Genomic DNA, 13,438 nt, shown 5'->3' on the forward strand with positions numbered 1-13,438 from the left:
AAGAATGAATTCAACTAAGTCAAGCACCCCATTTCTTTGCTGCTAAGCGTCTGAGGATGGTAGTTTCCCCAGGGTCAGTCTCTCAATCATGATTTCTAGCTGCCTCCCCCTTCCCCCCCACCACCGCCCCACCGCCCCAGGCACTGAGAATCTTCCTTTCCCCTGGAGATAACGGGACTCCACATATATCTACAATCCGGAGACTGCTGATGGATATGTAAGATTCAAGAGAATGGCAATTTAGGGAAGAAATAAAGTAAGAAATGTCAAGGTCAAACAAACCTAAAGAAAACGAAGCTGCCCCGTCAGAAAATGTGTGTAATCCAAGCCCACTGCTTTGGTCTCGGAACGCTCAGGGTAACTAGGCAACGACGTTGCCGTGGTAACCCGGGACGCTCAGAGGGCACCAAGGAGTGTCGCTGGGCAGCCCTTCCGTGTCCGGAGCTGGCCTGGTGGGAGGGGTGATGGAGTGTCAGGCTCTCGCGACAGCTGCGTGGGGTCGTTGGCAGGCATCATCGACGACGTTGCTCCTAGGAACGCGGTGCACAGGCGGGGGGTACGGCCCAGAGCGCCCCGATGGCTGCTCAGCAAGGGGTGCCCACCTCATCCCTGCGGGCTCTGGAAGAAGCTTTGGGCATGGGCTCGGCGGCTGGCGGGGACGCCTCGGACATGGCAGAGGGAACCTACTACCTGGAGCGTATCCTTCCCATATGGGCGCGGCCCCAGGCGCCGGCTGCAGTAACGGGTATTAGGGGCCAGGGCCTGAGCTCTCCACTGGGGGGCGTCCTGGAGGCTTGGGGCCCCGATTCTACCCAGTTGGAGCTCAAGCTGGCCTTTCTGCCACCGAAAGCCCCTTATATAGTTATCAGAGTAAACTTTGGGTAAAAGTTTTGTGTGAAGGTGGAACAACAAATTGATCCAACCCCTCATTTGGGCTCAGTGTTTCCCCAAGCTTTCAGGATTCCAGAAGGAATTGGTCAAGAAAGTTTGGAGACTAGGGAATCCTCTGTCTTTGGGCTTTTAAGGAGCTGAAGCTCAGAGTGTCCCACCTGTAGCCAATGCTTAAAAAGATTTATTTTGATAACATCAACTTCCTGGGTAGTTTCAATTTTGGCTTTTTAATAATAAATACGTTTGTTTGTTTTTTTCTTCTTTAGCAACTAAATAATATCCTGGTGAGCTGACAGGGCTGAGAGGTGTTGGGAGAAAGCCAGAAAGTGATGAGCAATTATCAAAAGAAATAGCAAAAAACTGAATAGCCGTATGTGGATAATTAAGTTAACTATTTCTTGTGTAAAACTTTTGAGCTCCCTTCAATCCCTGGTGGGTTATGGGTGGCAACAGATCGATGTTTCTCTCTCTCTCTCTCTCTCTCTCTCTCTCTCTCTCTCTCAAATCAGTAAAACATCTCCTAAGATGAGGATTAAAATACTACAACAATCTTTTCAGCTCTCCTCGAGGCATATAGATTAATTGTACTGATGGGAGGTTTTATGAGAAAAAATATATCTATTCCTTTCTTCTGGCAGGTAAAACAGAGATGGTTTATCTATTTTATTCTCAAAGATATCAAGGAAACTCCAAAATCTACCTATTATGTATGTATGTATATATATATATTTGTCCCCCTATAGTCACTCCAGCTCTAATTCAAGACATCAGAGACCCAGCAATGGTTCTCCGAAGCTCAATGGTTGTGAGCTTTGGCAAACTGATTAATCTGTCTGACTCAGGCTCAGTACACATCCCTGCTGCAGGGAACTCTGAGGAACTTGGTTGAAAAGATCAAAGGAAGTATGCAGCATTCTACTGGAGGCAAATGTGATCTTTCCAGGCGTATAAGTTTGAAGAGTTTAGAAATTGATTTGAATGGAATATGTGGGTGTTTTAAGTGTCTTAAATGAAGTTTTATATTCTGTTTTCATAGTTCTGTCAAGCTTTTTTAAAGTAATAGTCCTTTTTAAATTAAAAAAACAAGTCAACTTTTTTTTTTTCCAGAGCAATCTACATCAAGTATAAAGTTACCCAGTATCCTTGCTAGTGAATAGTAATCAGGCATCTTACCATTTTTGTCTGTATTGAAATGATTTCTGTAACACATAGTTAATTGTTATCATAAGACACATGTGAGGTAACTTTTTATGACATTTTTGTGAAATACATGGTGGGACTCCAAGATGGCACAATTTTCAGCAACGAAATCTGTGTTCACTTAATTGACGGGGGGTCACTGAGTCACACTGCCAGCATGTAGCATTTTGCACAAAACCTATCAAGATTTCTCTTGATAATCACACTTGCAAATACAAGCAACTCCAAGTTTTCATCATTTCATTATCTATTTTGGGAATTACCTAGGCCCTTTGCTTTCCTTTCATCTCTCTTTGCTTGACTGACTACTGTTTTGGCTTTCCACCAAAGAGTAGTCAGGGGATAACAAAGCTAAACATTTAACCAGTCAATTTTTCTACATTCAGTGCAATGTTCAGGTAAGGTTTTGACATGGGGGAGACTTAACTCTTAGTTTGGAGGATTACTTCTGAATGCAAAGTATCCCAGTATCCCTGGGCTCTCCTAACGTGCATAATTAAGAGTTGACTGTATAATGTTATTTGACATTGTTTCTTAAGGCAATTATGATAGTTGCTGAAGTGAGACTTTCTTGGGTTTAAAGTCTTTAGCTCTCAGGTAATTTAATTGAGCTATTGCAGCGGATAAATAAAAGTTATAATAAGCACAAATGAACCAGAAATCTGATGTTCTCTACTTTGCACGTACACTTTATCACTTCTAATCTATGGCATCTAGTGCTGGACTTTATTTATGACTGAACAGATGCTCCTAGAACACTAGACAACAAGCTATCAATATTGAGCAAGGCTTTGAAAGGTGTTGACTCAAATTCTCCAGGAAATCAGCTTTTTCTTTGCTTTTAAACATTTACACATGAAGAACATGTACACATTAGTGTGGCCCAAACCAGAAACACAGCCAGGATCCATCATGGGGGGAATGGCTTCATCAATAAAGTCCCCACATTCTTTACAACAGGGTAGAGAATGTATTCAGGAAAAAAAAAAAATTTCTTACCCCTGCACCACCCCCTCCTTTGTAACCTCCTAGCTATCATAGTGACACCTGTTTCTCTTCTGAAGCACTTCACAATATCATTGCTTTTATGTTTTAAACTTTCAAAAGATGAGATACAAATATACATGACATAGTCCTTTTTTAGCTATCGCCAGAGCTTTAAGAAATGTGGTCATGGAGTGCATAGGTCCTTTGGAGAACTCTTCATAAAAGAGGTATTTGCATGCCAAAACCGGTTTGGCTCAGTGGATAGAGCGTCGGCCTGCGGACTCAAGGGTCCCAGGTTCGATTCCGGTCAAGGGCATGTACCTGGGTTGCGGGCACATCCCCAGTGGGAGATGTGCAGGAGGCAGCTGATCGATGTTTCTCTCTCATCGATGTTTCTGACTCTCTATCTCTCTCCCTTCCTCTCTGTAAAAAATCAATAAAAATATATTTAAAAAAAAAAGAGGTATTTGCAGCATTGTGGAATATAAGGCTAGATTTTAACTAAATGATCTGTAAGGGGCCACATAGATGTCTCCAGAATTTGTAAAGAAGGTTGGTTGTCTTTTATCTTTTTTTCCCCTTGATTTTTCCATCATCATTTATCTCTCATATACCCTTTTCCACTCCTCTCTCCCTCCTCCCAGAATCACCACACTATTGTCCAGGTCTATGAGTTTTTTCTTTCATTTTTCTTTTTTGCTCAATGCCCCCTCTCCCCTGCTACCCCCCATAACCTCTGAGCTATCAGCCTGCTCTCTATGAGTTTTTCTCTATTTTGCTTGTTAGTTCATTTTGTTTACCCTTTGGGATGGCACGGATAGACCTGGAGAACATTATGCTAAGTGAAACAAGCCAGTCAGAGAACAAGGACCATATGATTTCACTCACATGTGGAATTTAATGCAGGCTGATTGTCTTTTGCAAATGAACCCCCTCTATTAGAAATCAATACCACTTGGGTGAGATTTTCAGTTGCAGTAGTTACCATGGGCTGCCTATTAATGTGTGGCTGGAGACATTTGGGAAAGCCCGATTCCAGTTGGGAGATGCCGGCAGGAATGAATTGTACTAAGAAAGCTAAGGCTTAATTGATTTTGTTGCTACCTGTCTCGAGAAAGACCTTGTTCAAGGAATGGAATACATGACTCTAGGAAAGGGAGGCCCACAGAATGTCATTTTTGTTATCTACCCTCTTTGTCGCAATTCTCTACTCCCCAACTAGCTTTTGATTATTATATCATCTTTCTAGGCATTCTAACACTAAGAATTTGGCCCATGAGACTGTGGACATAAATAAGTTTACTGGCTACTGAAAATGTGCCCTCTGGTCCCAACAGCTATCTCTGAACAGCAATTTCTAAGGATTGAGTGAGTTAAGCCAGTTTTTCGAGGCAGCTCCAAACTTAACTGTGTGTGAAAATGCAAAATTAAGGATTCCAGACCCATTTGAAATACGGTGATCACACTAAATCAATACTCATCTAAGATGGATGCTTGTCTTTTTAAGTGACGTTCCTGGCCAGTATTTCATTACAATAGCGTACTGTTCACTGATAACTTTGTTTAATTAAAATTAAACTTTTGTCATTTAAAAATATTTTATTCTTAACATTTTAAAATTTCTTCTCTCTGTTATGTTACTTCTCTAGAATGTTTATAGTATTAAATGAAAAGATACTGTAAAATCCTCAATATTATCATTATGTACTCAAGTTGAGTATTCCTTATTATCATGGCAATACTGAATTTGCACACGGTACTTAATGGCGCCCTACATACAGTCAAATAGAAAGGAGACGATCTGAATGTAGAATCTAGACCAGGAGGCATGTTACTAAGCCCAGGGTGCTGACCTTTACATGCAGGAAAGGCATAGGTTATTTGGAGAGAAAAGAAATGTGTTTTGTTCTGTGTCCTCTAGTTGAAGCAAACTTTAATGGGCATATGAATCACAGATATGGATCTTTAAGTGAAGGTTTTAATTCAGTAAGTCCAGGTCAGGGCTGAGACTTAGCATTGCTAACAAGCTCGCGGGAGCTGCTGGTAAGAACTGTAATAGGAGTCGCAAGGCTGGATGCAAACATCTTAAACTTTTACCCTTATATTTTCAGACAGACATACAATATGTTGATATCTTTGTGTATCTACTGGCTTACAAATTGGAAAACTTACACCGCCACCTACTGTGGAAGTCTTATATGAGTCTTATATGTAGAAAGAGGTATTTTCCAGTTGCAGCTGCTGTCCAGGGCAAGGGTGGCCAATACATTTCCATTCTGGGCAATGCAACTGAAATGGTACTGGCTTCCTGGTATGTGTGTTAATAGGAATTCTGAGGCCTAATGAAGACTCGGTGGGAAAGACTGCAGGAAGCAAACATTGGGGAAAGTGGTAGCCAGCATGCCAGTTATTTCCCATGTTTGGTTTACATTATTCAGCTAACTTGCTTTATTTAAACTGGAATTCCTAAGAAAGGGAACATAACTATGATGTTTCCTATTTACAGCACTTTTCTTTGATTTCAATTTAGTAAGTAAAGTGTTGATCATGGAGGATCCAACCTAGATTTTCGATTGCCTTTGTGTACATTGGCTCTGCAGTGATGGCAAAGATTACAAAGCAATTTCTGCCTATAGCAGCTTTGGGAAATCATGGAAAATATAATTAGCTATATGTTTCACTCCAGTTCTTTATGGAGATGCGGCTGCTGGCAGTGATCACGACCTATAAATGTGGTAGTGGGAGAGACGAGTGTGTGAGCAATGCCGTATGCTGCTTGTATCTGTGGTCCTTTTGCAGAACCTTATTTGTGACAGCGTCATGACAAGTGGCACCTCAAGCTCTGCTCCACTCCACCAGCTGAGATACTTCTCAGGCTTCCTGCTGTTGTGTCTCCTGTAGGTCTGTGATGGGTATCCGGCTCCCTGGCAGTTTCAGTGTGGGTGCCTGTTGTCCGTTTTCTGATAATATCTAGATGGTCAGGATCTAGTGAAGATTCTGCTAGTGCAAAAAGTGCCCATTAGTTCACCTGTGTTGACCAAGTACCAGGGAGCTGAGTCATGCTATGCAAACTCACAAATACTATTACATTCCTTCCAGGGCAAGGGGAGATGTGGAGAAGTGGGACCCTGGTCTGAGTCCAGGCTATGACTCTAGGACACAGAATCTGGCTTGGAAGTAGGTGATGTGAGAGAATGTGGCTGCAGACCAGGCAGCAAAGGGGAGCCACAGACGGTAGCCTCGGTAAGAGCAGACTAGCAAACCAGGCCCAGGATAAGTGTCAAGTTAAGCTCAAACAGGCCAAAAGGCAAGAACCAGATCTGAGGGGAACAGGCTGGAAAAAGTGAATTTCAGAACTGGAGTTCAGTGATGTTCTTTGAAGGAATATAGGTAGATAAAGGGAAGGGAGCTTTGTAAGGGCCCAGAGTCAGCTTGGCATTAATAAACTGATTTTAAGCCAGATGCCAGCTTATTATTCTACAGTGGGGAAAAAAATGCATGAGAATTGTGACCAGCTTAATTGTAGGGACATTTCCTGGAGAATAGGCTCACCTAGGAGATTCGATTACTGTGGTTCTATTTTTACTGGGAAACTTTCTCATCTGTGAAGGTTTTATCTTTCAGACAATTCTGATGAATTGTTTATTTCCACTCTGGCAATTCTGCCTCTAAAATAGTGCTTCCCATACGTGGTATTCTGTCAGATTCTGCTTTATGCTGTCTTTCTGGCATCCCGAGGGCCAAGGAGATCCATATCTGTACAACATACAGTGTCCTCGTCATGAGAATCTGGGAGTGTAATTTATTCATGCTTTGCAACCAGAAATTGCTGTACATCTACTGAGAAATTCATCTGTTTTCATTGGATGGATATTGAATTGGTATCTAGTCATATCCTCCTTTCACCCTGACTGCTGGGAAGCTTATAGTCAAAACTGTGGCCTACATTTCACAAAATTATGAGACCCATGGCATGTACTACATCTTTACTTTTATTTCTACTTATTTCCCTTTTTCTCAAATTTCCATATGCACTTATTTTTATATTTTGCAATGTATGCATGTTTGTAAACTGCCACAGAATCATTTTGGGATTGGGATTCGTTCATGCATTTGTCCATGTGTTGCTAGCCAGCTAGTCAGATAGACAGATGCATGCCAACATACATGCCAACACACATTTATTTCTCAGCAACACTGCAACATCACATTTCAACTGAGTTGCTGCTGGGAAGATTTTCTGTTCACGTCACATTGTGGATACTAAAAATATAAATCAAGGAGGATACCAGTTCCTATTTTGGGTTTTTGTCCTTTTCCTGATCTTTTGTCTCATTAATCTCTTGGCCTTGGTTAATTTAATTTTTGGGTCTTTAGACCTTTCTTGCTTCTCCCTCTTTAAGGAATTCACATTGAGCTATTTAAATGATTTGATTTAGCTGTCCGTACTATTTTTTAAGAGTTTGGAAAACAACTAGATTTGAGTTTATTATCTAGGATATTTGCAAAAATTGCACATTCCTATTGTGTCACTATAGAGATACTATGGCTTAGTTGAAAATTCTTGACATATTCAAGAAACGTGTCTTTGTCACTCAAAACTATGTGATTTTGGGAAAACCTATTAATCTGTTTGATTCATTTCTGTGGGATTTTTTTCAATTTGATTCAGTTTCTTTTCTTTCTTTTTTTTTTTTTTTGAAGATGCGTGTATCTGTGCCATTCAATCTCACAAGGTTGTTATGAGAATAAATATGATTATTTTCCATGTAATAGTACTTTTTAAGCACTACAAAATGATAGCTATTTTTTCTTAGTCTCCTTTGATTGTGTGGAAACAGAATATTTTACTAGCGATTAAAATCCATTGGTTATATTATTTTCAGGATAGAGTGTGCAGGTGTTCTTAGATATTTCCAAAGCTTTTAGAACAAATCACGCTTTTCCTCTACATATTGCTATGTTTTGCAACCTTTGCTTTCACCTTTCTTCCTCACAATAATTTGTTAGCAGTTGTTTTATTTGCAATTATCAAGTCTATCCAGATAATTATAGAATATTTATAATTATAGAATATTTGCTTTTTTGTGGAATTTTTTATGGTATGAACAGTGATGAAGGACAGCATTGCTTTTCAGGAGATTTAATGACACGTGAATGCTTACAAAATCAATTTCTAGTAGTTGTCTCTCAGAAGAGAGCATACTTTTTCCATAAAAGAGAAGCTGACTCTTATTTTTTGCAACAGCATAGATAGACCTAGAGATTATTATGCTGAGTGAAATAAGCCAGTCCTAGAAAGACAAAAATGAATGATCTCACTTATATGTGGAATCTAATGAACAAAATAAAAGGATGAACAAGATAGAAACAGAGGCATGGATACATTGAACATTCTGATCACTGTCAGAGGGAAGAAGGGTGCGTGGGGACTGGGCAAAAGATGAAGGGATTAGCCAAAGAACATACATGCATAACCTATAGACACAGACAGCAGTGTAGTGATGGCCAGAGGGGAGGGGGGGGGGAGATAATTAGGTGGAGGGGGCAAAGGTGGGGAAATAATGTCAACAATAAAAATAGACTGACTTCCTGAATCTGATATTCGGGAAATTTTATCTCATTAAGTGAAAGTGTGTCAGATGAATATAAATTTAGAAGGAGGAAGATTTAGAAAGCTTTCATCCATTTATCTTAACATATGGGGGAACTGGGCCATGGGAGACTTACGAGAATTTTTCCACAGGAACTCATCTCTTTCCAGAACGTGGACAATAATAACAAACACAGTATGTAACCTTTACTGTAAGCCATGCACTGTTCTAAGTGATTTACATATGTTAATTCCTTACTGCCCTTGAAACCCTATGAGGTAATATAGTAGCCAGCCTGCAAAACGATGCCCAGTGATTCCCACCTGCTGGTGTAAATGAGCTTGTATAGTGTCCTCTTACTGAATAGGGCTGACCTGGGTAACCAATTAGATGTTGAATATATGATATTGTAGCTGTTCATAAAAGAAATTGTGGCTTCCACTTTGTTTTCTTGGATTGCTTACTCTGGTGGATCTATTCTGGAAGATCTATTCTGGAGAGATCCACATGGGAAGGATCTGAGTCCTCTAGACAACAATATCAGTGAACCTTCAGGAAATAGATCCTATTCCCTCAGTTTAGCCTTCCTGTGACTACAACCCTGGCTGCCACCTCAACTGAGACCTCATGAGTGACCCCAAATCAAAATCTTTCAGCTAAGCCACTACTGAATTCTTGATCACAGAAAACATGAGATAATGGATGCTTATTGTGTTGTGTGTTTTTTTTTAAGCCCAAAGTTTTTGGGAGTTTGTTATACTGCAATAAGTTTTTAAAAAAATACTGATTTTGGTTCCTAGAAATGAGGATCTAACTTAAAAAAGACCTGAAAATATCAGAGTGGCTTTTCCAAAGAACATTGGGAACATTTGGAAGTACTTTAGGATGTTAGTGAAAGGTAAGTACTTCACTCCTGGTACTCAATCAGGGTAAATTTCAGGTCAGGAGATGGGCTGCAGACATGCAACTTTTTTTTTTTTTTTTTCGGTGTGTGGTTGCTTAGTCTACTTTGAATTACTTATTTTTAACCTAAATTACTTTTCACCATATTTTTGGGAGAGACACTCATGTTTGACCGTAAAATACAGCCCCTTGACAGGTACCTGGGTCCTGAGGGTTGGTTGTAACTGAAATTGGTATATGTGTGTCTTCAAATAATAAGGCAAATACTAAAGAGTTATTGCTTATAATTAGGCTGAGTAACAAGAATGCATTACAAAAAAGAAGAAAGAATGTATTACCTATCTTTAGAGGTTTAGAACTATGTGGAAAATAATTGGCAAAAGCCTCAAGTATTTCCATACACAGAAAACCCATACAAAGCAACAGGAGAGGTAGTATTGCATAGTAAAGCTCCTGGGGCAGTGGTTCTTAACCTTCTGGCCCTTTAAATACAGTTCCTCATGTTGTGACCCAACCATAAAATTATTTTCGTTGCTACTTCATAACTGTAATGTTGCTACTCTTATGAATCATAATGTAAATATCTGATATGCAGGAGGGTCTTAGGCGACCCCTGTGAAAGGGTCGTTCGACCGCCAAAGGGGTCGCGACCCACAGGTTGAGCACCGCTGTCCTGGGGCTTATTCCCAGTTTGTTAGGCTCTCACTGTGCAGTCTGTGCCTTTGAGCCTGGTCTATAAAATGGAGATCCTGGGGGTTCCAGCTTTATACAAAGGATGAGGATGAAATGAGTTAATACATGTAAAACCCTTAGGACAGCATCCAGCCTCTATTAAATACTATGTTGTCAGTTCTTATTACAAACAACATAAGTTGTTATATGCACCTTCAGCTAACTCTTGGAAGACAGAATAAAAGAGACAATTTCTTATAACCAGCAGCGAAATGAAAACTAGGCTAATCTCATCTTTGATTTTCATAACCATTACTGTGCATTAAAGTGTTTAATACCTTTTAAACTTGGCATAACTAACTCTGTACATTTGAAGAGAAAAGTAAACAAAATAACTGTAGACGTTTTCATTTATAATTAGACTAACTTATAATTGTAAAAGTGTTCCAGCAATGTTGTTAGAATTTTAATTAGAATCATTTCTGATATTTTAATGCTTATTTCTTGATAATTTATGAACGGCTGAATTATAATTACTATATAGTTTATATTTGTTTGAAAAGTACCCTGCCTTTCCTGAGAAGAGGATTTAATTTTAAAATTGAGGAGTATATATAAGAAAAAAGTGGAGATTTAAATAACTTTCATTGATGAAAATTTCGATCTACCAATTCAAGGACAAATCAGTTTTAAATGTCATCATTTTATTCCATATATTTTGAGATTAAAACTTGACAAAATGTTCAGAGGTCACCATAACTGAACCGTCTGAAGATGATTACGAATATGAAGAGGTAATTATTTATTTTAATCTTTATCGTTGAGATTATTACAGATGTCCCTCTTTTTTGCTCCCTATTGCCCCCCTCCACCAGGTTCTCGCCCCACCCCAGGCCTTTGCCACCCTGTTGTCTATGTCCATAGGTAATGCATATATGCATATAAAATCTTTGTTTAATCTCTTCTCAGCCCCCACTCCCCTTTCTTCTGAGAATCATCAGTATGTTCCATTTCCATGCCTCTGATTCTATTTTATTCACCAGTTTATTCTGTTCATTAGATTTCTTATTTGTTTATTTTGATTTTTAGATTCAATTATTGATAGGCATGTATTTGTTGCCATTTTGTCGTTTATATTTTTGATCTTTTTTTTTTCTTCTTCTCAAAGAATACCCTTCAACATTTCATATAATGTTTGGTGGTGATGAACAACTTTAGCTTTTTCTTATCTGTGAAGCTCTTTATCTGACCTTCAATTCTTTTTTTTTTTTAAATATATTTTATTGATTTTTTACAGAGAGGAAGGGAGAGAGATAAAGAGTTAGAAACATCGATGAGAGAGAAACATCAATCAGCTGCCTCCTGCACATCTCCTACTGGGGATGTGCCCGCAACCCAGCTACATGCCCTTGACCGGAATCGAACCTGGGACCTTTCAGTCCGCAGGCCGACACTCTATCCACTGAGCCAAACCGGTTCCGGCAACCTTCAGTTCTTAATGATAAGCTTTGCTGGGTAAAGTAATCTTGGTTGTAGGTTCTTGCTATTCATCACTTTGAATATTTATTGCCACCCCCTTCTGGCCTGCATAGTTTCTGTTGAGAAATCAGCTTGCAGTCATATGGGCATTCCCTTGTAGATAACCAACTGTTTTTCTCTTGCTGTTTTTAAGATTTTCACTTTGTATTTAGCCCTTGGCATTTCAATTATGATGTATCTTGATGTGGTCCTCTTTGGGTTCCTCTTGTTTGGGACTCTCTGTGCTTCCTAAACTTGTAAGTCTATTTCTTTCACCAGGTAGGAGATGTTTTCTGTCATTATTTCTTCAAATAGGTTTTCATTATCTGTTGCTCTCTCTTCTTCTGGCACCCCCATAATACAAATGTTGGTACACTTGAAGTTGTCCCAAAGGCTCCTTACACTATATTCATATGTTTGGATTCTTTATTCTTTTGCTCTTCTGGTTGGGTGTTTTTTGCTTCCTCATATTTCAAATCGTTGATTTGATTCTCAGAATCCTCTACTCTCCTGTTGAATCCCTAAATATTATGCTTTTTATAGTCAGATGTCCCCTCTGGTCCTTTTCCATTTTTTTTAGAGATTTCTAGAAGATTCTTGAGTAACTCTGTAACCATGGTTTTGAACTCTATATCCAGTAATTTGCTTTCTTCCATTTCTTTCATTTGTCTCTACATTTTGGCTGCTTTGCTGTGTTTGTTTCTAGTTATTGGCCAGAGCTGCTATTTCTCCTTGAGTTGTTAGAGTGGTCTTGTGTAGGAGGTGTTCTATAGCACCCAGTGGCTCAGCCTCCCCAGTCACCTGAGCTGGGAGCTCTAGGTGCACCCCTTTGTGGGCTGTGATCACAATCTTGTTGTAGTTGAGCCTTGATTTCTGTGGGTGTTACTGGGAGGAATTGACTTCTAGGCCAATTGGCTGTGAGGCCCAGCTGCAACTACAGTGGGAGAGCTGCTGTGCAGGAGACACCCTTATGGATCAGGACTTGCTTCAGTGGGGCATTGGTGCTCACTGAGTCTTCCCTTTGAGTGTGTCTCTTATGGATATGTAGAGTTGTAATCTTGTATGGTCTGACACTGACCACTGGGTACACTGGCTCTCAGGTCTCCAGGGAGGTGCAAAGTCAGCCACTGCCTGGGGCCACCCAGCAATAGCTTCATTGAGATCTGCAGATTCCTCTTCTTTGTATTGAGTTTGAAAGTGCCCAGACAAGTCCCAGCTGAGAAGCAAGGCAGGCTGGTGCTGGTGCTTGGTCTTGGGCCTTTTATTGATAGGTTTGGGGCTCCCTGACCCAGCTGCAGCTTGTTTGAGCAAGGACAGTCATTCATATGCAAAAGCTGCTACCCAGCTTATATGTGGGGTTGTAAATTAGATGAGGGCAGGGTCTTAGGGAATCACCAGGCAGAGCAAACAGAAATGGCTGCCAGTCAGCCTTGCTACTGGGAAGGTCCCAGTATAGGAACAATCATCTCTGTCTGGGAGAAAGCTGCCCCCAAGTTCCTGCCCAGATGCCTGACAATCCAATTTCTCCTGTGTGTGTCTGTGTCCCCCACAACCTCACCCTGGTGCTGGAGCTCAGAGGAAGCAGGACCTTGTAAGTTCAGTTCATGGTGCCAGCCTTTTAAGAGGAACAGCTGGGTCTCTAGCAGCCTCTATGTCACTGCGCCCCAATCTGA

At 40.2% G+C, this 13,438-nt stretch overlaps 1 protein-coding gene across 1 annotated transcript in view; it reads left to right on the plus strand.

Moving 5' to 3' along the window:
* Nucleotides 1-454: 454 nt before the first annotated feature.
* Nucleotides 455-13,438, plus strand: part of SPAG16 (sperm associated antigen 16) — a 640,972-nt gene continuing 627,988 nt past the window's right edge. Inside the window, exons 1-2 of the mRNA XM_081095737.1 lie at nt 455-697; nt 10,995-11,041. Of these exons, the coding sequence (XP_080951863.1) occupies nt 577-697; nt 10,995-11,041 (168 nt within the window). The 5' untranslated portion in view covers nt 455-576. The remainder of the gene's footprint in view (nt 698-10,994; nt 11,042-13,438) is intronic.

This window comes from Myotis nattereri (assembly GCF_964212035.1).
Source record: "Myotis nattereri genome assembly, chromosome: 7".
In the NCBI taxonomy this organism is placed as follows: Eukaryota; Metazoa; Chordata; class Mammalia; order Chiroptera; family Vespertilionidae; genus Myotis; species Myotis nattereri.